We start from the raw sequence: 26302 nt of genomic DNA on the forward strand, positions 1-26302 counted from the left end.
ATGTGGTGGCTTAAAACTCACACTGGACGCATATGAATGTGTGCCCAAAATCCTGAGAGAAGAATGGAGGAGAAGGGACTGTGGTCTGGCCATCTCCCCTGGGGTTGCCTCTCTCTGTTCTCTCTCTGGCAAGTGCACAAGCCCTATATCAAGAAACCTAAAATAAACAAACAAAACAAGAAAAATACACTCTAAAACTGGTAAAGTAACAGTAATGAATTTTTAAAAAAGTATGGGGACTAGCAGTTAGCATAATGGCTATGTCACTGGACTCCCACGTAGTCGACTGTGGTTCGAGTTCCAGACCCGGCGGCTTAAACTCACGCCGGGCACATGTGCGTGCATGCCCAAGATCCCGAGAGGAGAATGGAGGAGAAGGGATTGCGGCGTGGCCAACCCCCTGGGTGGTGATTTCTCGCTTTCTATCTGTCTCTCTCTGTCTTTCTGGCGAGCGCATGCGCCCTGTAGGAAAAACCTCTCCAAAAAAGAAAAAAAAAAAAGTATGAATCCACAGGAGCAAAAAGAACCGGAAAGACAAAAGCAGAGGAGAGAAAAAGAGGTCAGCGTAATTTTAGAAACTAGAAAGCCAACTTAGCTAGACAGAGAGCGGAAACCTCAGGTGCTGAAGCCCAGGAACCTCACCTCACCAATGTGCAAAGATACCGGTTCCAGAGAACCTGGAGACATCCTCCTGCAGCGAGGCTGCAGCCCGGGGTTGAAACAGGAGAGCTGGTTGGAGAGTAGTTAAAGCTCCCCAGTCCTGGGGAGCACCCCTCTTCTACCCAGGAGACAAATGGAGGTTTACTTTCTGGAGAGGGCTGCAGAGCTGGGCACAGCAGTAAGAGGAAGTACTGGAGAGAGGGGATGATCGGAGTCTGAGCTTGCAGCACTAAACTAATTCTGACTGTCTCCCCACGTGTGAATGCCTTGAAGACTGGGAACTCTCCCAGCTCTTTACCTCTTGCACCTAACATGCAGATTGCTCAGTCAATGCTTGTTGAATGACTGAATGAGACAAAAACGGTTAAAGAAACTGGAGGTGTTCAATTTGGAGAGAAGATATAAAAGAATCCTCTGGCTATCTCCAAATACTTCAGCCTGCATCAAGGAGAGAAATTAAGATTTATTTGCCAACATCCATAAGTAGAAACTCCAGAGAAAGAAACTTCAGCTCAGTATAGGCAAGAACGTTAGCAGGTGGGAGGGAAAGATGCTGCACTGGGAGTTAAAGACCTGGGTTTGAGTCCTATTTACTCCACCTATCAGCTCCAGAAGCCTAGGCAATCAAACTCGGCTAGCTTAAGACAGTGTATGTGTGGTCCTTCCTTGGTCGCCCTCTCAGGCTCATCTAGCTGTGTGATACTCTGTAAATATATCAAGCACTACCCAAATGTTCCTAGACAGCATTTGTAACCCAAATTAAAAGAATTTTCAAGCCTCGGGAGGTAGCATGGTGGTTAAGGTACTGGACTCCCACGTGGCTGACCAGGGTTTGAGTCCCAGACCTGGTGGCTTTCTTTCTTTCTCTCTGGTCATATTGAATAATCATCATAAATTTTTAAAATTAAATAAATAATTCTTTAATTTTTTTTTCTAAGAATCATTCAAGCCTGAATAGACAATCTTAAAGTGAGTCAGTCAAACAAACTGAGGACATGCGCACATTTCGGTGGAATGGCTGGGGAACAACTGAGGACTCTGACTTCCCTTCCGGTCTAGGACTGGCTCCATATGTGCTGTGCTTTGGAGAGGGCGGCTGCCCAGGCTCGCAAAGCCTGAAAAGTTCACAGTCAGATCCTCTGCTGAGGGACATGCCTGAGCTATAGATGAGACAGTCCAACTCTAAGAATTATGAGTCAAGAAACGTGGTGTACATTAATTTGGTTTGCTTCTCGTTAGTATAAAACACACAGCCAGAAATGGGTGGCCAGGCCAAAACGGACTGCTGCTGCCACACCCCTTCCGGACCCACTCCCAATGTGAGAGCCACGACGGGCGACTGAGAATCGTGGCTGGGACACAGGCGGCAAACCTTGTGACCACCGCCACTCCTCCGTGTTCGCGCCCCAGCTATGCTGCCCCGCCACACCTGAATCGCCTTGACTCGGCGCCCCACTAGTCACTCGTCAGTGGGCAGGGTCCAGATTCTTCTTTCTCGGCTTTTGAAAGCCGTCGGGAGAATTACTTGGGTTCATCCTCTTGCAACTGTCTGTACACAAGCCCTGAGCAACCAAGGACCGATGGAGAGGCCCCAGGAAGCGGGAGGGCTGAGCCCACTGCTACCTTCAGGATTCAGGGGAAAACTGGCCAAGACTTAATACATGTGGGGCAGAGAAAAACCACTAGCAGAACCAAATACAAGTAGAGAGAAAGCTGGAAGGAAATTCACCAAAATATCACAACGTGTTGCCTTTAGGTAACGAGGCAGTCCCGGGCTTTCCTTCTTAAGTAAACTTACAAGGTTTTTCTATCATAAACATAGTCAACTTCGATATCTGTAAAAACCAGAAAAGATTTTTCAAAATTTAAGCCAGCTGGTAGCACAGAGACACTGCTAGCTGTCCTTGGGGCCTGAGATTCAGAGGCACACTGGGTGTCCTTCAGAGTCACCATCACACCTTCAGAGGATCGGCCCCGCATGGGCGCCCCACGCAGAGCACCTGCCCGGGCCACGGGGAGACCCAGATGCACCTTTTGGTACCCATAACCCTTAGCACCCTGGAGGCTACAGAGGCTGCGAACAAGGGCTCCTTCCCGCTGGACCATTAAAGGGAGGAGTGTGGAGGTGGGGGTGGAGAGGCCAGCCCAGGACAGAAATCTGGGGGCAGCCCTGGGTTCAGGTGCAGCAGAGCGGTAAGGAGGGCGAGGGAAGACAGGCAGGCAGGCCTATCTCGGAAACTCACTGATGTGTTCCCTTCATCTAGGGTGAGCAGGCAATTCTGAACACTTAAAAACCCCTGAACACTCGATCTTTCCAAAAAGATATGAGAGTGTTTTGAAACCAGAAAAGGTTATAGGAGGTGGAGGGAAGCAGACAGCTTTTATCTCTGGTGACAAATGAGACTGCTGTTTGCCAAAACCGCTCCCAAATCAGAGTGAGATATGTCTGGCTGGAGGAGAGGGCGTGCTTATTATCAAAGGATGCAGGAAAAGAAAGGCTCGGGTTAAAACAATGAAAACATGATAACAGGGAGTGGCCTTCCCAGGCAGGGGATGAAATGAGGGAGTGGATGGGGACAGAGATGTGGAAAGGCCTCCAAGAAACCAGACATGCTGCAAACACAGCGCTACACGCACGTAGGCCCCCTGGGAGTGGGCAGAACAGAAGACAAAGATTTTCAACCTTTAGAAAGTTAACAGTGTGTCTATTGTGGGGTGTGTGTGTGTGTGTGTGTGTGTGTGTGTGTGTGTGTGTTTGAGAGGTTTTTGCTATAGGGCGTGTGCGCTCACCAGAATGAGAGAGAGAGACAGAGAGACAGAAAGCAAGAAATCACCCCCCAGGGGGGATGGCCACACTGCAATCCCTTGTCCTCCATTGTCCTCTCAGGATCTTGGGCACACACGCACACGCGCCCAGCGTGAGTTTAAGCCACCGGGTCCAGGACTCGAACTGCGATCAGCTACATGGAAGTTCAGCAACATAGCCGTTACACTAACTGCTGGTCCCTGTGTGTGCTTTAATATACAAAATTTACCCATCTTCCCTGTTCTGAAAGCACACGTTTCAACCTCCATATCTTTGGACAGCTAATTCTTTAACCCTGGAGTCTGCACGCTGCGTACCCTAGGTGATGATGTCAGTAACTATCTGCCGTGCTGACAACTGCTGGAAAAGGACGGGGCTCAGGCAGCACTCAGAGGAGGCTGAGCTGGACCGTGGGGGATGCAGAGAACAGTGAGACTGCTAGTTCCATCTGGCCCTGCTGCTGCCCATCAGCTGCATGGCCTTGGGCAAGTTCCCTCATCACAGTGCCTCAGTCACCGCCTTCATGATCGTATCTTCCTTGTGGTGCAGTTGGGAGGATTAAACGAGAATCCACACCAAGTGCTTAGAATAGTGTCAGCAGCAAAGCAGAGCCCCCAGAGTGTGAGCTGTTATGACTCTAAGACCCACGCACAAATAACCACAAGCTGGCAGCCACCGTTAAGTGCCAAACTCATGACGCACAGAGCGGAGCGAGTGGGGGGCGTGTGCGGTGGGGCTGTGTGCCGGGAGGCTTTGGACAAGGACGTGGGAAACCACTGTGAAGGCGCTGGAAGGAAACCAGGCAGGACCAAGCAGCAGGCATAGCATGTGAGGGCCTCAGGTGAGGAGGTGGAGCCCTGGGGCGGTGGATCTAACCACTATAAAACAGGATCGCAGGGTGTTGCGAGGCAGAGTCTGCAGAGTCAACGGTGAAGCACTTTGCAAACCGAATGCATTAGCATATTTCTTAGTAGTGCTGAATTGAAATAAGTGTTCAATTGTCAAGTCTATTTTCAGACAGAACTGCAGTGGAACCTCTCAAAGCTGATATCCTGGGTAAGAGAAACTATCTATCAGACAGAGCATGGGGGAGGGGACTCAGTTAGAAATGTAGGAAGACTTCCGGAAGCCCTTGTCTATTCCAAGGGAGCTGGTTGCTTAGGGGGCTCTCCCCAACTCCCAGCCGTGGAGGATGGAGGGTAAAAAACAGACTCCCCGTGACACATTGGACAGGGTCCTATCACAGGCTGAGAACCCGCCACAGTCCCATGACTCCTGCAACCTAAACTCACACGGGTCCCCACCATGACCGACTCAACCCAGAGATGGCTGTGCAGGCAGCGCAAGGCTTTACCATCCTGTTCTCTTGCCCTGCCTCCACCTGCAAGCAAAGGGCCACCCCGGAGCCCAGAGCTGCCCCTCCTTTCAGAGTACACCTCCGCCCCCAGGTGAATGCCCCACTTACTTCTTCAGCCAGGCCACGATGTCCTCAGCCGTGGACCCGTAGTTGTCATACTGGAACAGAAACCGCCCTTTCCTGTGAAATGAGAAGACACAACAGGGGCTTAGCCGGGTGAAATGCTCTCCGGGGTAGGGAACGAGCTTCAGAAGGAAGTGGGGGACTTACTCGAAATAGCAGATGGTGGGGAAGCCGCGCACGTTGTACTCCTCCTTGATGTTTTCAAATTCAGAGGGGTAGATGTTCATGCCAGCCAGCACCTGGGAGGGAGGGAGAGCAGCCTTGTCCACCCTCTGCCCACACGCCCTCATCCTATCTGGGCATGGCCTATCCAGCTGTCCCAGCAAAAGACGACAAATAGGACAAAGCTTCATAGACTGACGTGCCACCTGGGCCGCTGGGGCAGGAGGCAGGCGGAGCCGGGCAGGAATAGTGACAGAGCAGGTGCTGGCGCTCAGACACCAGGGCCAGGCGCTGCCTTCCACGTGGCAGCTCCCTTTCCCCTGCCCTGCACGAAGAAGGATTCCAGCGCAAGAACAAAGCTCTGGGAGTTGAGGAAGAAACCTGGCCCGGCTACCAAGTTCACACAGGCCCACACTTTATGCTCTACGCCTTCATCTCTGCCCATGTCAGCTCAGGGTGGACTCTTCCAGGCACGACAGGAGCCCGTGGTGTGTGCACAACATCCCTAACACTGTCCTGGACACTGCCTGGCCTGCCCGCGCCTGTCCACCTAGGCTCGGTGTGCGGGAGTCCCAGACCTCACAGCTCACATGTAGACGGGAGCCTGGCCCCCACGACACAAAATAAGAAATGAGGTGTCCGGATGCCTGCCTGACTCTCCTCCCTCACGCATGCTCTGCCTCTCTAGCTCTCCCTCCTGCTTGTGAGCCTCACCTATGCTCAGGTTTGAGCACAATTTCAGACATCTCAAGGTGTTCTGCTTCCAGGGCTCCACATACTTACTGCCCCTGAATAGCAAAGAAGAACGTCAGTGCTGTGTTAGCAATGAGACGGCTGATACCAGGAACATGGAACACGGAGTCCACTACGGCTCCTCCTTTCCCAAAGCTGGTACCGTCCCAGGTACCTCCCAGGGCTGCATCTGTTCTCCCAGAGAACAAACCAGAATGGCCAGGAAGGCTCCCATGAAGTGGGGTGGCACTCAAGTGAGGGGAACGGATAATTTTAAAAGCCAGTGACAGTTACAGAAGGAGAAAGAAACCTAGGAAGCTAAATTTCCCTGAACAATATAAAAAGACGTATGAGCAAACCAGCAGATGGCATAATGGTTACATTGCTAGATTTCCACATAGTTGACCACAGTTCAAGTCCTGGACCTGGTGGCTTAAAATTCACACTGAGTGTATGTACATGGATGCCCAAGATCCCCAGAGAACAGAGGAGAATAGAGGAGAAGGGACTGTGGCATGGCTGTCCTCCCTAGGGAGTGATTCTCGCTTTCTGTCTGTCTCTCTGTCTCAAAAATAAATAAATAAATAAATAAATAAATAAAAGAATAAATATCTAAAAAATACATTTTTCAAAAAGAAATGGGAGCAGGGACCAGCAGTTAGCGTAATGGCTATGTCGCTGGACTCCCACGTAGTCGACTGCGGTTCGTGTCCCGGACCCAGTGGCTTAAAACTCATGCCGGGCGCGTGTGTGTGCGTGCCCAAGATCCCGAGAGGAGAAAGGAGGAGAGGGGATTGCAGCGTGGCCATCCCCCATAGGGGGGTGATTTCTCACTTTCTGTCTCTCTGTCTCTCTCTGTCTGTCTGGCGAGCACATGCGCCCTGTAGTGAAAACCTCTCTAAAAAAAAAAAGAAATGGGAGCAGCAGATGGCATAATAGTTACATCACTGGACTCTTATTTAGTCAACCACAGTTCAAGTCCCAGACGTGGTGGCTTGAAACTCATGCCAGGCACGTATGCATGCGTGCCCAAGATCACAAAAGGAGAATAGAAGAGAAAGAATTGTGGCATGGTCATCCTTCCTGGGGGGTGATATCTCGCTTTCCATCTCTCTGTCTCTGTCTACTATAAGCACACACACCCTATAGCTAAAAATCTCACTCAAAAAATAAGTTTTAATTTAAAAATAAATTTAAAGATACATAAGAAGAGAAAAAGGAGAACAGTGGTTTCAGCGGACAACGAACCTGGTTCGAAAGGCCACATGTACCTTTAAGCCGTGTGAGTTTGGGCAAGTCCCTTACCCTCACTGAGGTTCCTTGTTTGGAAGATGGTGATGAGACTCTTCTGGGGCTCTTAAGAGAACTGAGTGAGATAACTCATGATAGAGATTTTAGCACAAAATCGGTGCTCAGTCACGGTCAAGGTCCTTCCTTCCTACCAAATCCTCCTGTGCCTCTCCACCCCTAGAAGAATCTGAACACATCTTTCACAGCTGTTTCAGGCATCCAGCATGCTGTCTGGCATCCAGCAGACACCCAAGAAATGCTTGCTAAATAACTGTTTGTTTTTTTTTTAACATCCGTTTTTGGGATGTTACAAAAAAATAAAAGAATTAGCCTGAAATAGAACTTACTAGAAGTTCTGAAACCTTCTAAAAAAGCCATTCTGCTCATTTCCCAGACTGATTCAGCAGCCTGTTCCAGTAATATTTGTCTACTTTAGAGTTCTTTTTTTTCTGTCTAATTGATCTCCCAGTGTCAGTGCACATTCACCACAAGATTAATTTTACACATCCTCCTTTTTCATTACATCACTTCCCTGCACAAAACCTTTCAATTCCGTTGAATATAGGCTAAAATCCAATTCCATACTCAAAGCCCATATGGTCCCGATCTCATCTGTGAATCCTTTCTTAGCACATTCTTACTTGTACACCTGCTGGGGTCTAGATTGTTGAATTCTCCCAGGAACAAGACAGTCCGAGAGTTCTGCACAGGAGGGCAGCTGGACTGCTTTGTCTTCCCAGGCGCCTTGCTGAGCAGAGCAGCAGCCCAGCACTGCGGCCAGGAACATGGACGCCAGGGCTCAGGATGCCTGGGCTTGCATCCCGATGCTCCACTTAGTAGATACGTTTCCTTGAGCAAGTCACAGCTGCCTGCATGTCAGTTTCCCCACCTATGCCCACCTCACCTGGCTGTTGTGAAGATTAAATGAGATAATACAAATATCTATGACACTCCCGACATACTGTCTGTTTTTATTAATGCAACTAAGAGGGTCTGTAATTCTGCCCACATTTCCAGAGCCTACGCTGTTCTTCTCGGGTCCCACACTGTACTCCTCAGTCCCCTTGATGAGGATGCCCGTTCCCTACTTCTAGGCAACCATCAAAGACTCCTCCAAACTTTAAAGCAAATCAACACCCAACTCCCTGGGCAGCATTTCCAAACCACCTTTGCTTGGAATCAACTCTTAATTCTCTGAGTTTCTGCAGCTACTTTATGCCATTTGGAGGTTCACCTATTACTACAACAAATGACATTTTAAACAACTATGTACAGACACTTTTTAGAGTTGTTTGTGAAGCTAAATAAAACAAACACCTCGTCTTAACCCAAGGAGAAGGCCAGAACGCCTAACTAAACGTGGGTGCTTGGGACCACCCAGTTGGTACGACCAGCTCTTCTTCACTCTCAGCCCTTCTGTCGAGAACGATCGTGGAAGCTTCACAGTGGGCAGCATGTGAGCCAGTGCTTAAAGGTGGGTGAGATTTCAGCAGCCATTGCAGGAGGGGAAACGGAGGCAAGAAGAAGCAAGATGTGGCCCAAGACATGGAGAACACTGTCAAACTGGACCATACGATACATGGAAATAGAAGAGGGGGAGGCCGAGTGAGTAAGCTGGAGCCATTTAGGACAAGGGTTTATGGGCTGGCCCCATGGCCTAGTAGTTAAGGATGCTAGAGCCCACATGACCAACCACAGTCTGAATACCACCCTGACAGCTTGAAAAACACTCTGGGTATATGTGGGTGCATGCCCCAAATCTCGACAGGATGGAGAAATGGAGGAGAATGCAGCGTGATCATGCCCACTGGGGGATGCCTTTTCCTTCTCGTCCTCTCTCTCTGGCAATGCATGCTCCCTCTAGCAAAAAGAAAAAGTTAAGAAAAAATATGTAGGGAACTAGCAGTTAGCGTAATGGCTATGTCACTGGACTCCCACGTAGTTGACCACGGTTCACGTCCCGGACCCGGTGGCTTAAAACTCATGCTGGGCGCATGTGCGTGCATGCCCAAAATCCCAAGAGGAGAATGGAGGAGAAGGGATTGCAGTGTGACCATCCCCCCTGGGGGGTGATTTCTCGCTTTCTGTCTCCATGTCTCTGTCTGGCGAGTGCACGCACCCTATAGTGAAAAACCTCTCAAAAAAAAAAATGTAAATGCTTAAAAAAATCAGGACTTCATTAAGCGGGTGATGGAGTGCTATTGAGGATTTCTAGGGCTTGCATCTTCATCATCAAAGATGAAGTGTCAGGGGAAAGTTGTGGGCCAGGGGGATAAGTTAGCAGCATTTGGCGACCACCTGGAGTGGCTGACCTGGGCCTGGGCAGGGTGGTGGGAGGGAGAGGATGAAGGATGTGAGAGGAAGAGTTCCACCATGGTGCACATGCGCAGGGCAGCCGGGGCTAAAGCTGCCAGTCTGCCAGATGAGAAATGCTAAATTTTGTTTTCAAAATCCTGCATTTGGGACACAGAGGAGAAAAGTCTAGCCTAGGACGTTAAGCAATCTAATACATGGTACTGGCACTTAGAGGAAGGACTTAGGCTCCATGGAACCCAGAGAGGGAGGCAGGGCTGGCCTTATCATGCCCATTTTACACGGGGTGGGGGAGCTGGCGGAAATGGAGGCCCTAAGGCTGTGGAGTTTGTCCACAGTCTCCTAGCTGGTTAGCTCAACCGGCAACATAGCCTAATCTGTCTAAATCTGTCACCATGACGATTCTATTTCATGCTGTTTACACCCAGACTGGCCCACCGTGGCCGGGGTTGACAAAAGACTGGGCTGAGCTCAAAGGTTGCCCTACGTGCCCATAGCTGGCAAGGCTGGGAAGACAAAGCAGATGGGGACCCTGCCCGCCATGACGGCTGCTCTGAGACAGGGAGCAGCACAGCTGCTGAGGAGGAGGGCAATTAGCAGGAACTGGGACAGGCGCCGATGACTCACCAGACGTCGATGGCAGCAAAAACAAGGCAGATCTGAGTTTGGAAAATGGCAGAGGCTGTGCATCCCTGACCTGGCCTGGCTTTCTTAATGACATCATCAGGTTGGACACCTTCCAAGAAATCTGCAGAGTGGGGAGATTTCTGACCCTTGTCACCCACACAGTCTGCCAAAATGGGCTCAAAGCTGACAGATGAAGAGGAGACGGACAGGAGGCCTTAATCCAGCTGGATTTCGGCAGTGGGGAGGGGCGAGCTTCGGATTTCTGAGGAGTAGCGGCCCATCTGTTAGTCCCACCCCTTCTGTGTGTGCATGTGAAGACAGAAAGCCATCAAGGGCTGTGGTAGCCCCACCCTCCACCCTGTGCCCAGTCTCTAGGGAGCTGCCACTGCACCATGGGTCCTGGCCTCCAGAGGCCTCCTGCAGTGGGCAGGACCCGCAGTGGCCAGGGCCCTTTGCTTTTATGTAGTTGAAAAGGGTTAGAACTTTCCAGGAGGTTTTCTAAGAAACTATGGGGAACACACAACAAAAACAAACCCCATGGCCATGGTAACTAACGCCTGGCCACAGCTGGCCTGCCCTGCTCCTCGACTCCTTTGTAACATTGCTGAGGGAACTCAGAGACTGTTTTTTGTTTTATTTTGTTTTTTGTTTTTGGGTCATAGGGCATGTACACTTGCCAGAGAGAGAGAGAGACAATGAGAAGGAGAGTGAGAAATCACTCCCTGGGATGGATGGCCACACCATAATCCCTTCCCATCCATCCTACTCTTACACATACACCCAGCCTGATTTTCAAGTTGTCAGTTCTGGGACTTGAACCACAGTCAACCATGTGGGGATCCAGAGCCTTAACCACCATGCCAAATACTGTCTCCCAAAGGACTGCTTATGTTTTTTCTACTTCTAGACTGGGATGAGGTAAGAGAGGCAGGTGATCTTAACACAATGATCTTCAGGATTAGATGAAGAGGTTGCTTTGAGTCCAAGGTCAGGGGCAAGGTCTCATCCCACAAATGTCCTTCCTACTGTGTCTCTGTCCTTAATAACGAATGCTCTGAATTCTTTAAAAATCGGAAACATCATTGTTAAATAAATATACAGCTTAAAATAAAATATAACTGGGAGCGACAGCCACACACTTATTCGTTCATCCCTCAGCATGTGCTGGGGACCTATGATGGGCTTGGCCCTGTTCCATGTGCAGGAGAAACACGCGACAATCAAACATGGCTCCTGCGCCCGAGAATTCCCCGCGTCACAATTTGTATCAAGTGATGAACCAGGTACTCTAGCACAAAAGCCAAGATGGACGGCCTGGCCATGCGAGGCAGGGACAGGCTCTGTGGCAATGCGGGAGGGGGCCTGACGGAATATGGCGTTTGGCATAGAAGTGGCATCTGCAGGGAAGGGTCTGAAAGGTGCAGGCGATGAGCACCAGCCCCTCCTCTGCTGACGGGGCCAGCCAGGACAATTCGTGATCCGAGCTGGGACTGGAGCTGTTTACCTACTACAGCACCACAGACTTTGCAAGCTGAGCTGAGCAGTTTCCTAAGTGTGCACGGAGGCAGGCAGGAAGAACAGTGTGGGTAATTAAGTCTTTTCTTCAGGCTAAATAAATCTTAAAATATGGTCGCTATTGAGGCCCCCAAAAAGTGACGTAAAAACTTCCCCAGAACGATATGTGTGTGCCTCAAGGCCAAACATCTCCAGGCAAAATACTAAAAATTCATTAGTGAGAAACAAGCAGGACCTTGGTGCCCCCCCACACACACCAAGAATGAGGTCAAAAGAGAGCACTGGTTCTTTGCAACGCAACCTCACAGCTGGCTAGCAGGCTGGCCCTGAGCCCCACTGCTGCCACTTAAGCTTTTAAGTTGACTTTGAGCTAATCACCATTTAATTTGATCCGTAAAGATCATGATGCAGTTTCAAGACCTCAGATCTCCATTAATGGGACTTTGGCCAGCCCCATTGAGATGGCCCCTCCCGATAACCTTTCATGAAAGGTGTATGGATTTTCCATGCTCCCTAGAGGGGCTGGGAGCTTTTTTTTTTTTTTTTCCCCTCTGGCTACATACTAAAACAAAACACTTCTGCTACTCAGGATAAGTGCAAAAATGGACAATTATGTATCTAAAAGAATTAAAGGATGAATATCAAAGAGGTATCCACATACCCATGGTTGTCACAGTATCTTCACAACAGCCAAGAGCTGGAAGCAACCCAAATGTCCACTGACAGATGAATGGATGAAAATGTAATTGATATATACAGAGAAATATTACTCGGCCTTAAAAAAGAAGAAAACTCTAGCACATGCTACAACATGGATACGCCTTCAGGACATCATGCTACACAACGTCAGTCAGTCACGAAAAGCTAAGTGCTGTATGATTCAATCCACACAGGGGATCTGAAACAGCCAAAACCATGGAAGCAGAGAGGAGGAGGGTGCTTCCCAACGGCAGGTCCGCGGTTGAGTGGGGAGGGAAAATTAGTGTCCAGTGGGTTTGGAATTTCAGCTTTACAAGATGAAAACATTCTAGAGGTCTACTGTCCAACAAAGTAAATGTACTGAACACGACTGAACACTTACAAATGGCTGACAGCCAATGTAATGTTATGTGGGTTCTTTCTGTTTTTTTTTTTTTTAATTTTTTTTTTTTTTTTGGAGAGATTTTCACTGTAGGGTGCGTGCGCTCGCCAGACAGACAGAGACATAGAGACAGAAAGCGAGAAATCACCCCCCAGGGAGGATGGTCACGCCGCAATCCCTTCTTCTCCATTCTCCTCTCGGGATCTTGGGCACACACGCACACGCGCCCGGCGTGAGTTTTAAGCCACCGGGTCCGGGACACGAACCGCGGTCGACTACGTGGGAGTCCAGCGACAGCCATTACGCTAACTGCTGGTTCCCTTTTTTTTTTAAATTTTTAAGAATTATTTATTTAATTTTATTTGTTGTTACTATCATTATTATTTAATTTCACCAGAGATAGAAAAAAAGGAAAACAAGAAAGCAAGCCACCAGGTCCGGGACTTGGTTGCCCACATGAGAGTTCAGCACCTTAACCACCATGCTGCCTACTGGCCCCAATGTTAATGTGTTTTTTACCATAATTAAAAAAAAGGAAAACAAAACAACCCGGTGGTGTGAGAAAACACAGATACCAGGGAGCACTGAGTGACTGAGCTTCGCTTTCCTGGTGAGGCCTGAAGGCCCCTCCCACCTCCCTCCTCTCTCCCAAACACCCCGGGCCTGGGCCTCGCTTGACCTCCCTATGCCGACTTGGTTGCTCTGACATCTGAAGGCCCGTTTTCTTAGTGGTGCTTCTTCCTCCTCCTGTCCCGACGATGGGCACCACTAAGATGCCACTGCCTCTGCTCTGCCCACCTGCTCTGCATTCCCTCCCTTAGAGAATGCTTGCATTCCCGCTCTCCGGCTCCCCGCCAGGACTGGCCTCTTTCTGCTCAGGTTTCCACTGTTCATTCTGCCTGACGGGAGCCACAGAGCCTGCTTTGGGCTCCTGGTCCTCCCTACTGTCACCATACCCTCTTCTTTGCCACTGGACTTGCTGGCAACTGTCTTGGCCCACTTTGGAGCCCAGCCCCAATAACTCTGGACCCCACATGTTCTGCCCTTGGCCCATGGCCTGCTGGAATGCCCTGTGTGCATCTTGCTGGTTTCTTGACTATCTCATCACTGGCCTTTGACAGGGACCAGACTCATCTCAATTTCCACAGCAAAGAGATCTCTGAGTCACGTGCAAGGCCTCATTTCAAGGCGCAGGCCTCAGAGTGAGCTGTGCTTGTCACTTCCAAGCTCTCCCTCCTGACCCAGCCCCTCCTCCCACCAAGTGCGAGAACCCTCAGCACCGCCTGGTGCATGGTGCGTCACTTACGGAGTGGCCTCGTAGCTGGGTGGCGGCCTTCTGGAAGTGCGGCATCATCCTCTTGCACACACTGCACCCTGTCACATGCAGGAGAAAAAGCACACTGGTCACGGGGACCTCTGGACCCTGTGCTCTGCCTTTTTACCCACCAGTTCTCTGCAACCCAACGCTTAACCAGCTTGGAGAAGTTCAGGCCAGTCCCAGGCCCTAAGAACACAGGAAAAATGGGCCCCAAAGAGCTTACAGTCTCAAGGGCATGACAAAGGGCAGAGCCCAGCAGCCACTCTGTAAATGCTGTACGGGACAAGCGACATGACACAGCCTGAATCGCACACAGCCCGGGATAATCCGGCCCCCGTTACCAGCTTGACAGGAATCAGGTACCAGGACAGGCATCAGGAGAGCACCTCCCTCCACACATAGCCCCTCACCCCACGCATAGTCTCCACTCCCGCTCAGCCCCCGACATACAGCCAAAAGTTACCCCTCACTGCCCAGGCAGGGGCTGCGTGGATCAGAGCCAACTGCCATTGGGAAGATTTGTGAGCACAAACACAATGACACGGGGATTTTCACACGGCTGTCCTCTCATTAACAGGGAGTAGGAAGCACTGACAGGAGACAGCCCGAGCATGGAAGGTGCTGGCTCTGGCTCTGGCCCTGTGGGACTCGGACACAGGCTCTAATCTTCCTATGACCTGCTGATGCTCTTGGACAAGTCGCCAGCTTGCTCTGGATTGTTCCCTTTTCTGACAAATGAGGGTGTTGGCACGTTCTAGCCCCAACACGAGGTCTCTGCGATGGCTCTGGCTCGGCCTTCACTGGGTCATACTCCTCTCCTAGGGCAGGGAAGCCATCCAGCCTCGGGGGGGCTTCGAGATCAGAAGGAACAGGCCCCAAATACCCAGAACTCCTTCATAGTGACCCTGATCTAAACCCATCCTTCTTTTGAACCAGAGCATACCACGCTTCGGCACTGATCCCATAGGGCATAAGGGCTGGTTTCCTCGGCAGCAGGACACGCCAGGTTGACGGCCTTTCTGACGGCTGCTCTGCTACAAAACAGGTTTTGAGACACATCGGGAGGCCGCAAAAACAGAGCTGCCTAGCCCCAGGTGTCAGGCTGGTTCTCACCACCACTGGGGCCAGGGCCACATGGAGGCAGGCCGACAAGCTCTAATTGTGGGCAGTTAACGCGTGCAGGTGGCGAGTACCGCCGTGGATCAGAAGCCGTGCTCCCCACTGGGGCAGGGACAGACACTGGGAACCTGGGAGGAGTTCAAAATCCCTCCAGGACACCTGAGCCTCCCCCACACCAGGGCTACTAGGCCAGATGCAGATGCAGGATGGTTTGACATGGAACTCCCACGATGCCCCACATCCCTCCCGACATGCCTGCCTAAGGAGGACTCATACACATACTCATACACCTCTCCACACGCTAACCGTGGGCACAAGCTCCTGCCTGTCCAGACTCAGGTGCAGGGAGAGGCCGGAGGGAGGGAGCTGTAGCAAGGTCAGCTCACCCATCTGCTCTCGGAAGACCAGAGGCACCTCTCTTGGGGATCCGCCACCACAGCACAGACACCACAAATGCCACGCGGGACGGGACAGGACTCGGGTCAGGGACACTCTCCCCCGTGGGCACTTGTAGAGAGGAGAACGGAAAGAGAAAGCCCTCTGGAAGAGTGCACCAGCTGGACGGCATGTGCCAGGGAAAATGGGAGGCTGCCTGGAGCAGGAGGATGGGACCCAGGGCTGCATCTCCCCAACCCTGGCTGGCTGTGGGGCCCAGGGAGTCAGGCAGTCTGAGCCTCAGCTCCCCTCTCTGCGTGGCTGAGACAGCACCTGCCCTGCACATTCTGGGCCTAGCCAGCACCAGGAGGGTGGGATGCTCCATGCCCACAGAGACAGCTCAGCCCTACACAAGGCAGAGAGCTAGTCTCCTGGTCCATGGAGGGGTACACATCTGCAGAGGGAAAAGTGTGTCACTCCACTCCCCAGGAAGGAAATGAGAGGGACGCTTGCACCCTCTCACCCACTCTTCACTCGGTGACTCGAATATGACACCCACTAGGCCACATTCATCTCCCGGGAGCTAAATTTACTACCTGTCTCCACAGGTGTGTCCTCTCCCTTCCAGCTCTGCCTATCCACAGCCTGCAGCCACACAAGCCTCCCCACCCCAGAGCAGAGTTGGCCAGCTGTCCCTGTGGGCGAGGCCCACAGCTCTGGGTGACAGAAGGGGGCAGGGCAGAGGTGACTGGGGAGCCGAGGTGATGGAAGGAATAGGAAGCTACATGCTGAGCCAGTTTCCAGTTTAATTTTAACAAGAACCAGGCTGGAACTGTGATTCCTAGCCGAGTTTGTCTTTCAGCTGAGTCAACTGGGAGGTAGGGGAAGAGGTGAAAGTAATTAGCACCCACAAAGATAGGGCAGTCAGCCCTTTCATTTCCCCATGAACTCAGTGAAGAAACATTTACTGAACAAGCAGCAGGTCCTGGGGACCCAGACTCCTTGCCATAAAGGCTCTCACCGCCTCTGTGCTCCTTGACCCCAAAGATGATCGAGGTGTCCTAACAGGCTTCCCAGTCAGGGAACTGCTGTGTATCCCAGGAATAAGCCCAATTCTATGCTATAAAGGCTTGAGTTGGCTAGTATAACAGCATGGTTTTATTTCATTTACACACACATACACACACGAAAAAGAGTCCTAGGGTCCCCTCTGAGACCTAGGGAGCCATCCAATCCAGTTCCCCACTGACCATTCGACTTAACAACCCTGAGCTTTCTCCTCCTTGCCCCACCACCAACACACCCTGCGACACCTACCCTGGCATTCCGTTACATGGAGATAACAACTATGCTCGCGCGTCTGCTGTGACGAGCAGGAGGAGGATGGGCACACTGCCAGACAGCCCGGTGCGTGGGTGGGGGAGTGCACGAATGCTCAGGTGCAGACTGCTAGGCAGCTACCCTTTCAAAATGACGAATGTCATGACCCCAGAACCTGCACGGTTACACCGTGAACCCTCCTTGTGTACTGCACGTGGACATGCTCTGGTTTACAATTTTCTCTAACCACTGTGATGCCTGGATTGAAGGATTCTGAGATAAACCAAGGGAATCTTCAGTCCTCGTAAGGCAGGATAATTCCTGGGAATAATTCATGGTGGTGCAGTTAATAAACACCCCCCCCAAAAAAAGGGGGGAAGGAGGTGAAGCAAACTAATAACAGTAAAGAGAATGAGGGTCAGCTCTGTGGTCAAATGGTTAAAGGAGTCAGATCCCACATGGCCAGCCAGCGTGCTTTGTATCCCAGCTCCAGGGACTTGAGAGACATTGGGCACATATGTACGCCACAGGACGGAGAAATGAAGGAGAAAGGATTAGGATGTGACCATTCTCCATGGAGGGAGGGAAGGTGCTTTCTCTCTTCCCCTCCTTCTCCCTCTGGTCAGTACATGCTCTGCAAAAACAAATAAAATGGGCAGGGCTCAAGTGCAAACCATCTGGGCAGAGCCAGATCTACAGGAAGTGGGACAACCAGGGTCTCCTCCTACAGGCAGGCACCCCTCTGGGCCCAGTAAGGGGTGTGGGAAGGAGGCCAGGGCTAAGGAGAGGCTCGTCATGGTGAATAAGCTATGGGCCCAAATCGGGCAGAACCACCAGAACCCCACAGAGAGGCATCACCAGGGTTGAGAGAGGAGGAGACTTTGTTTCAAGGGGCTCTCCAGAAGGGGAACTCCAGAGGGGCTTTCAAGAGTGAACAGGAAGCGGTCAAATGGTTAAAGGAGTCATGTACAGCCGTGGTCCAGACACCATGTACAGCCCTGCTCCCTCCGGCCCACAGCAGGTGCTGACGCCTCGGGCTTCTGAACGAGCATGTGCAGTCATGGAGGCACAGCTCAAAGCTCAAAAGGTTCCAACCCAGGGTTTTCCAGTCTGTGGCTTGGACCCATCAGGCTGCAGCCCAACAGGGAGTACCTGAAGCTTTGCAGGCCGTACTGTGTCTATCACAACTCAGCTCTGCTGTCACCAACAATGTGCGAATGTCACGGCTGTGTTCCAACAAAAATCTACTTACCAAAAAAGGCATTCGGCCCATGGACTATCATTTGCTGACTATTGGCAACAGGAATAGCCAATAATTTTAAAATAAAAAAGAATGCAAAAAAAAAAGTGTCTTTCATATCTGCTGAACAGCAGATGGCAAACGCTAAGTACCGTCTTGGGAAACCGTTGTCTCATTACTTACATATAATCTCTATACACCTGTGGTGTTGGCTTACAATAGGAAACATTTTTAACTCAGTAAAATGCAGTCAAACTGTTGAAAACCACTGCTCTGATTCAAGCCCTTCTCTCACAAGGGTGGAAACTGAGACCCGGGGTGGAAAGGGGGTGTCAAGGACTTGGCCAAGCTCATTTGGCATGCTAGTGTCACGGCTGGAATTAGAACCGGGTCTTCCAGTGTCTTCTTGCCCCATGCAGGGACTGAGCCCAAACCAGGGCCCCACTCCTCCCTGATCCTAGCCTCCCCACCCCTCCCAGAAGGTTCAGGCAGAGGGATGTGGGAGCCAGAGGTGGACAGCCGCTGCCCAGTAGTCAGGCTCTGGATGGTGGGGAGCAGCAGAAGGCAGCAGCCCCGCTGATGCTGAGCTGGGAGACACGTTCAGGCATCAGGCCCACAGGAGGCAGAGGGTGCAGAAGCAGAGCTAACTAGGTGGTGGAACTCAGAGCAGAGAGACAGAAGGATGCTGCTCCCAGCGGCCAGAAAGCCCACATGGACAGCAGAGGGGCGGCGTGGAGGAAAAGGTGAAGATGAACTAGTACAGACGACTTGGTGAGAAGGGCGAGTGCATGCCGGCTCTGTAACGGGGAGACCAGGCTGGTGCCCAGTCCCCCCTCCTGACCCCTGGCAGCTGCTGGCACCCAAAGAGACTCAGCAACTAACTCAGTGCAGGGCAAAGTGTTCACTCACAGGGAGCATAAAACATCATCAGGAGCGGCTTCTCTTCCTTCTTCAGGAGGCGGCGGAAGTCCTGCACACAGAGAGAACACCAGCATGTCACACACAGCACGAGGGGCCGGCTTAGGGTGGTCGAGGCAGGACAGGGCCGTGGCACATTAGGGCCTGGGAGAGGCTGCGAGGACCCAGCCAAGACCACCCTCGGACCAGGCTACTGCTTGACCTTCAGCTCCACCTGATCATAAGACGGCAAGGAGCTATTGTGAAAGGGCTGCCCCTTTGCCCTGTGATTTACGGCATGGTTTTGTCATGGCGGGGTGGTTGTTTTCATGCAAGCCCGACTTGACCAAATGGGGTCCTGCTCCTGCGGTAACAGGTAATGAATGTGGGTTGACCCACATTCACTAACCTCTTCCCCAGCTCCAGCCCCACTACCACTGACTGCGTGCCCACAAAGGCAGAAAGATAAAGCTGTCCTGCTGGCCAGGAACTAGCTACAAGCTAAACGGAGCCTTTGCATTTGTAAAACCCCTTAGGACAGTGCCTGGCACATCGTTATTAGGCAATATATAGTGATTTGTTAAATAAATGCAATAAACGTAAAAAGACAAATGGCCATGACAGGGCTCATGTGAAGACGGTAGTGTAATGGGGGAGACGTTCCTTCCAACGGGAGCCAGTGATGGATGGGAAAAGGCAAATCTATCAGTGACCGTGGGGAAACATCGAGATAGAACGCATTTTGATTAAAATAAGCTCCTTGAACCAGTTTTCACAGAAGAAAATTAGAGACTTTTCTCTTCTCCATAATAAGGAAAATAAGAGAACATTTCAACATGCAGCTTTCTGGCAGCAACAAGGCATTAGGTAAATAAATGATGGCACGGCCCACACTGTGAAATACTACCGCTTCATTAAAAACGATGAAGAGGAATACTGAATGTCACAATAGGATGTGCATGTTACATTAAGTGGGGGGAAAAGCAGGTTACAAAACAGCATATGAAATGTAATGACATTTTGGGAGTGGAAATATTTATACGTGCATTACATTAAAAGCCTGGAAGGCTACAAAACCATCACCAGTGGGTATCTCGCAATACAAAGGTACAGAGTGATTGCTTGTTTTTCCTTTTATGCTCCGGCTGTATTTTTTTCTAAATTTTCAATGATGAATATGTTATTACTTAAAGTTTGTCAGTTAGTTAAAAAAAAAAAAGAGCACAGATATTTGTGGGCTTCTAAAACATTTTATAAATAAATTCTGAAAAAGCTTGCTTTTGTTTACATAAGTAGAAGGTTAAGGGGCTCATTTTAAAATAGAATCAGTAACCAAGATAATGGACCCGAAGTGGAGGTGGCGAATGCAAACACTTAAAATGATCTCCTGTGATCCTCGGAGATAAAAGTAACAGATCTGAGAAGAAAAGGTTTCATTGAGCCTGTACCAATTTGGTTTCATATCAAATATTACATTCCAAGATGCTTAATTACCTTCGCAAAGAATGGAGTTCTAAGCCTACCAGGTGAGTCACCAATTCAAACCTGAATGTAGAACTTCTAACTATTTAGGTGGGGATTCTTACAGCAGGAAAGTACTATACCTTATATTTTTTTCTTTTTAAGTTTTATTTTATAGTAGAGAGCATGTCTGTACACACATGAGAGAGAGAGAGACGGAGAAAAGGAGAAGAGAGAAAGAGTGAGAGAGAGAGAGAGACATCCTTTAAGGATCTCATTAACCACGACCCCCTTTCCCCAGCACTCCAGCTGGACAGGCTCTTGGGCCCAAGATTGCACACTCAGCCTACTTTCAGGCCAACATGACAACCCATGGATCCAAACCCATGGCTGGCCAAGAGGCTTCCAGCACTGTAGCTCAGAAAGCTAACCACTGCACCACTAGGCTGGCCTATGCTTTATATTTCTACATGACAGAAAAGTATTTCTGCTTGATATTCCTATTGTTACAGAGCACTCTTAGGAAGTTCAAGACATGATATTTGGGGGAGAAAAACATTTATTATTACAGGAGCAATGACTGGTTTAGGCTCTTCGTTTCTTCACAGCTATAGGCACGCATGCCACCCTTCGCTGACACCTGCCCTTCTTCCCTTGCCCCCACGTGCTATTTAAATAAAGACCTTTAAAAGTCTAGTTTCCTAGCTGGTAATACCATCCTTTCTTTCCAGAGAATGCTGACACGCAGCCCCTTAATTTGAATCACCGCAGACCCACTTGGTTGGCCCACCGCGGTGTGATCGTTACTCCAGAAAGTAGAAAAGGTATCATTTTCTTTTGGGATAAGAAACATGAAGTCAATAATCTTAAATGAAAAGGGAGAAGAGGTGGAGGAAAATAAAAGGCATTCTCTTGGGCCGGCAAGGGCTCTGTGCATGCGTGGTGCAGGTGCATGTGGAGTTGGCATTGTCACAGGGAGGGTGACGGTGGATAGAGAGCATTCTGTAGACAGAAGTTACTGCCTATCTTGTTTTCCTTCTGGAGCACACAACTGGGCCAGCAAGTGGCGTGGTGATTAAGACAATGGACTCTGGGACCAGCAGTTAGCGTAACGGCTATGTTGCTGGACTTCAATGTAGTCAACCGCGGTTTGAGTCTCGGAACTGGTGACTTAAACTCACGCTGGGCGCCTGTGCATGCGTGCCCAAGATCCCAAGAGAAGAATGGAGGAGAAGGGATTGCAGCATGGCCATTCCCCCTGGAGGGTGATTTCTCGCTTTCTGTCTCTCTCTCTGTCTCTCTGGTGAATGCACATGTGATATAGCAAAAACCTCTCCGAAAAAAAAAAGACACTGGACTCTCACATGGCTGACCATGGTCTGAATCCTGGACCTGGCAGCAAGGAAATCACACCAGGCGTGTGTGCCCAAAATCCCAAGAGGAGAATGGAGAAGGGACTGTGGTGGGGCCATACCCATGGGAGGTGATTTCTCACTTTCCTTCTCTCTGTCTGTCTCTGCCTTTCTCCGGTGAACCCACATGCCCTATGACAAAAGCCTAAAAAAACAAAACAAAAAAAGTCACCTGACTTAAATTTCCTTTTAAAGGAAACAACTTTTTTTGGTAGCAAGAATGTAGTAATTATCCTAACTTCTACACAGGAGAAATAATAGAAAAATAACAGATATAATAAGGTACATTTTGAATTTAATTCCTTTAATTTTAAGTACTTTTATTCAGAGAATATTTAGTTGAATCCAAAATTTATTACTGTTAATTATTCACTCAACAAAAGTATTTACTCTTGTATTTTCCTTATATTATTGGATCATGTCTTTTTCTTGCATTCCTTATAAGTTTTATATATCCTTCTATAAGAGTTAAAAGCTTCTAATTTACACAAAATGTCTTTTTTGCTAAGTTATGATAGAATTAAGCATGAAAATAGTCACTAAAGTTTTAAAAGGGGGAAAAAAAAAAAAGAAAGAAAGCACTCTCTCTGCACCTCCAGAAAGCACTGCTGACTCTCAGACCATCTGAGGTATAATGGAGAAGTTCCCGACCATCTGCATGTGAAAGCACAGCTAAGTAAATGGAGCAGGACACACACACAGATAGACCTGGACAAAGATGCACGTTCAGGTCCCGTGCGGCAGGCAGTGGAAGGAGGGCGGGGTTTAGTAGAGGCCACAGGGGGGGTTAAGCACCTGAAGAACTAACGAGGACTATAAACCGGAACTGCCCTTCCACACCTCACCCTTGGCCAAACCAAAAATTGAATCTTGAGAGGATAAATCATTTGTTCAAAGTTACAAGATGACTCAAATTATGTGAAGGCAATCCCAGCAACATCTGGATTAAATAATGAGAGGACATTTAAGTCTATATTCTTGTAGGAAAAAGCTAAACATGTTAAACTACTTTAAATTGGGCAGTGAATGGAGAAAGTTCTCAGGCCATCAGCCAGCGATTTCCTGGTGGTTTCCTTGTGGAGCTGGGAAGGGGGATCTATTATACTGGGCCCCAGAACCAGCTTCCCTGGAGGACAGTACAAGGGGTCCTGGGATAGTCCTATTTCTCAGTCCCTTGGGCTCCTCTCCTTAGTGGCTCTGGTGCCAAGGAGCTCCCAGCATCCCTCAGGACTGAAGGGGAATAAATTACCTTCTCACTGTCGATATGGACAACATCCTTGGCTCCAGGATCTTCCTCCCACAGTGGGGGCCCTTTTGGATCCTTCAGAAAGGCCACTATGGACTGGGTGGGGAAAAGGAGAAGAGAAAAAGCATTTTAACCAGGAAAAGAAGGAGATAGGGAAATTAGGAATTAGGAGCCTACCCCATATCTCCGCTTGGAGACCTAAAGACACCAGATGCCAGACCTGGGACCAGCTGTGGCACACGCTTGGAGAGTGTGTATTACACTGCCCACTGAGCACCGCTAAGTGCCCAAGAAACACACCTCCTTGGCTCCTACCTGGCTTTTTCAATCACATGACACCTTACTCTCTCCGGTCTGTTGACCCATATTTGCTGGGTGTCTTTGTGGACAAAAAGGAGGAATTTAAGACAATGAGCTGGCTCGTTCAGACCAGAGACATGCTAGCGTGTCTAGTAAATTTCACCTCCTCTAAGAAGCCTTCTGATCAACTGAATAAAGGTCTCCAGTCTTGTCCAAAGTGTAACAGTATTTCCATGTTTCTGCAGCCACTAAACTTAATCCCATGAACAGCTAATCACACTATTACCTGCTCGGTGTGTCATCTAAATTGGTTTAGGAGTGGGTTTGAGCCAGATTATCCTCTACTGTGAGTGAATCAAGAGGGCCCTTGCCAGGAAGAGCCCAGGGTAGGCAGGGTGTTCAGCAACGTGGCCTGTCTGTGTGCTCCTTCTCTTCCTGAAGCCTCCCCAGAATGAAGATGCTACGATGACCTCAACATAAAGGGCTTCCCTGGCCCTTATTATGCGGACAACTGACTCAGGTCTCCCCTCCTTTAGGAGACACACAGGGGGTGGGAGGGAATTGCTCCGCCATTCCCTCCCCTTCCCCACCCCACGTGCATCATTTCATTGGTCCAAGACAGCCCTTAGACAGGCATGCTGAGGGAAACAACAGCTGAGGTCTCGGGACCAGGACCAGGCACCAGAAACCAGCGAAGCGTCCATCCCTCCAACGCTCTCTGGAGGGGAGTTGCCAGCCTCTGTGCTGAAAGACAAGAGGCTTCTCTGTCCCCCAGTTTGATCAAACAAGATGGTGTTACTTCTATCAATTCTAATCAAGTTCCAAGGAGCACATGCTGAAGTGGGTATGTCCGTGTGTGTGTGTGTGTGTGTGTGTGTGTGTGTGTGTGCGTGAATTTCAGGAGGGACGTCCGAGGTGAGGAAGGGAAACATCCTTTGAGTACGGCGAAAGACAAGAGGCTTCTCTGTCCCCCAGTTTGATCAAACAAGATGGTGTTACTTCTATCAATTCTAATCAAGTTCCAAGGAGCACATGCTGAAGTGGGTATGTCCGTGTGTGTGTGTGTGTGTGTGTGTGTGTGTGTGTGTGTGTGAATTTCAGGAGGGACGTCCGAGATGAGGAAGGGAAACATCCTTTGAGTAAGGATGTGCATAAAGCCCACACGCTGGGCACACACAGACTTCAGTCAGGATTATTTCTGGAAAGTTCTTTCTATTTGGAAGAATGGGAAATAAGACTTCCTAGGATCTCATTCAGGAAGTGCTTCCTGTCTATGCACATAGAGCTGTGAAACATCTGCAGGCAAGAGGTGAGCAGCCATTTCTGCCACAGCAAAAGGCAATATGCCCTTTCTCAGTCCCGTCAAACTTCTCTAGGGTAACAGGAGCCAAAATGGAATTAGCAGGGCCTTCCTGTGGCTCATACCTACCCACAGCTGCAGAAGTGCCTGCCAGCCTGGCCATGTGAGAAAGATGCAGGTAGGTGCCCACCTGCCTGTTGTTCCAGAAATATTTGGTGCAGGGTTCTCAATGTAGGGTGAACAATGGACCCCAGGAATCTGAAACTTTAGGCTTCCATGAAAACATCACTATATCTTATGAGCATGCACTATTTCTGGGGAGAAGGTCCATATTCAATAGGTTCTTAGTAGGATCACAAACACACAACAGGTTAGGAACTGCTGCTCTGGAAGGAAGAGGGCTCCTGTCCCTACACCCAGCACGCCTTGAGCGCCAGAGGTCCCACAGCCTGCCCATCCAACCCTGTCCCGACGTTAAGAAACACAGATGGAGGGAACCAGCAGTTAGCGTAATGGCTATGTCACTGGACTCCCACGTAGTCGACCGCAGTTCGCGTCCTGGGCCTGGTGGCTTAAACTCATGCCAGGCGCGTGTGCGTGAGTGCCCAAGATCCAGAGAGAAGAATGGAGGAGAAGGGATTGCGGCGTGACCATCCCCCCCTGGGGTTTAATTTCTCTCTTTCTGTCTCTATGTCTCTCTCTGTCTGTCGCGCGCACACACCCTATAGTGAAAATCTCTCAAAAAAAAAGAAACACAGATGGAAATGAATGGGGAAAGGACAGAAATGGCCTCCTCACAATGGAAACATTCATGTTCATGCCTGTATCAAAGGTGGGGATTATGACTAACTGAAGCTGAATAATCCCTTCCAGAGGTTCTCTCCAATTCGATATAAAAGTCTATAGAAAGCAGCACGTGGGAGCCCTCTGTCAGCCTCCCTGTTCGGGGTGCTCTGAACCCCAGGGAAATGGACTGACACGGCACCTTGCCTAAAGCTGTGCTCTTGGTCACAGGCACAGCTCCCAGGTACAGGGCTGTGCCGGCGAGGTCACCAGAGAGCCACCTGAAGCTAGGCTTCCAGGCATCCCTGGTCCCTCCCACTTACGTAAGGACTTCGGTAGACACATGCTGACAAGCAAAAGGCTTGTCAGCCTATGTAGGAATTTCCCCACTTGAAATTTCCTGCTCTTTGCAAATGGGGAGATGACTACACTGGCCTCACTGACCATAGCACGGTCCGTGACCAGGCCCCGACCCAACCTGCAGGACAACGACAAGCTGGAGCATGGGCTGCAGCCCGTGGACCCACCCTGCTGGGTGTACCCACATCTCACTGGAGGAAGGGAGACACTGAAAGGAAAGTTAACCCTGAACGGAGGTAGGCTTTGACCTCAGCTACACAGGCTGAAAAAGCAGAAGGTGGCAGGCACTCTTGGGAAATGTTGTGCCACCTTCCTCTGCCCTGGAGCACTCCAGGACCTCTGTCCCCATCCCTAAAGACCCTAAGACTCTGGACATGCTGGGACCGAGGATGCCGTCTATATCTGAAACAGAAAACTCTAACCCTGTCTACTGCTCAGCCTACTCCTCCATCCTGTTGATGCAGAAACCATAGGAATGGTAAGAGAAAGCTGACAGCCCACATAC

General features: G+C 50.0%; 1 protein-coding gene across 1 annotated transcript in view; it reads right to left on the reverse strand.

Moving 5' to 3' along the window:
* The window catches only part of PDIA5 (protein disulfide isomerase family A member 5), a gene marked incomplete at its 5' end in the record, with an annotated part of 73377 nt that overhangs the window by 32174 nt on the left and 14901 nt on the right, over positions 1-26302 (reverse strand). The window contains 5 exon segments of the mRNA XM_014590180.1: positions 4932-5003; positions 5094-5185; positions 13973-14040; positions 18948-19008; positions 23058-23150. Coding sequence (XP_014445666.1) covers positions 4932-5003; positions 5094-5185; positions 13973-14040; positions 18948-19008; positions 23058-23150 — 386 coding nt within the window.

This window comes from Tupaia chinensis, unplaced genomic scaffold (assembly GCF_000334495.1).
Source record: "Tupaia chinensis unplaced genomic scaffold, TupChi_1.0 Scaffold000415_1, whole genome shotgun sequence".
NCBI lineage: Eukaryota > Metazoa > Chordata > Mammalia > Scandentia > Tupaiidae > Tupaia > Tupaia belangeri.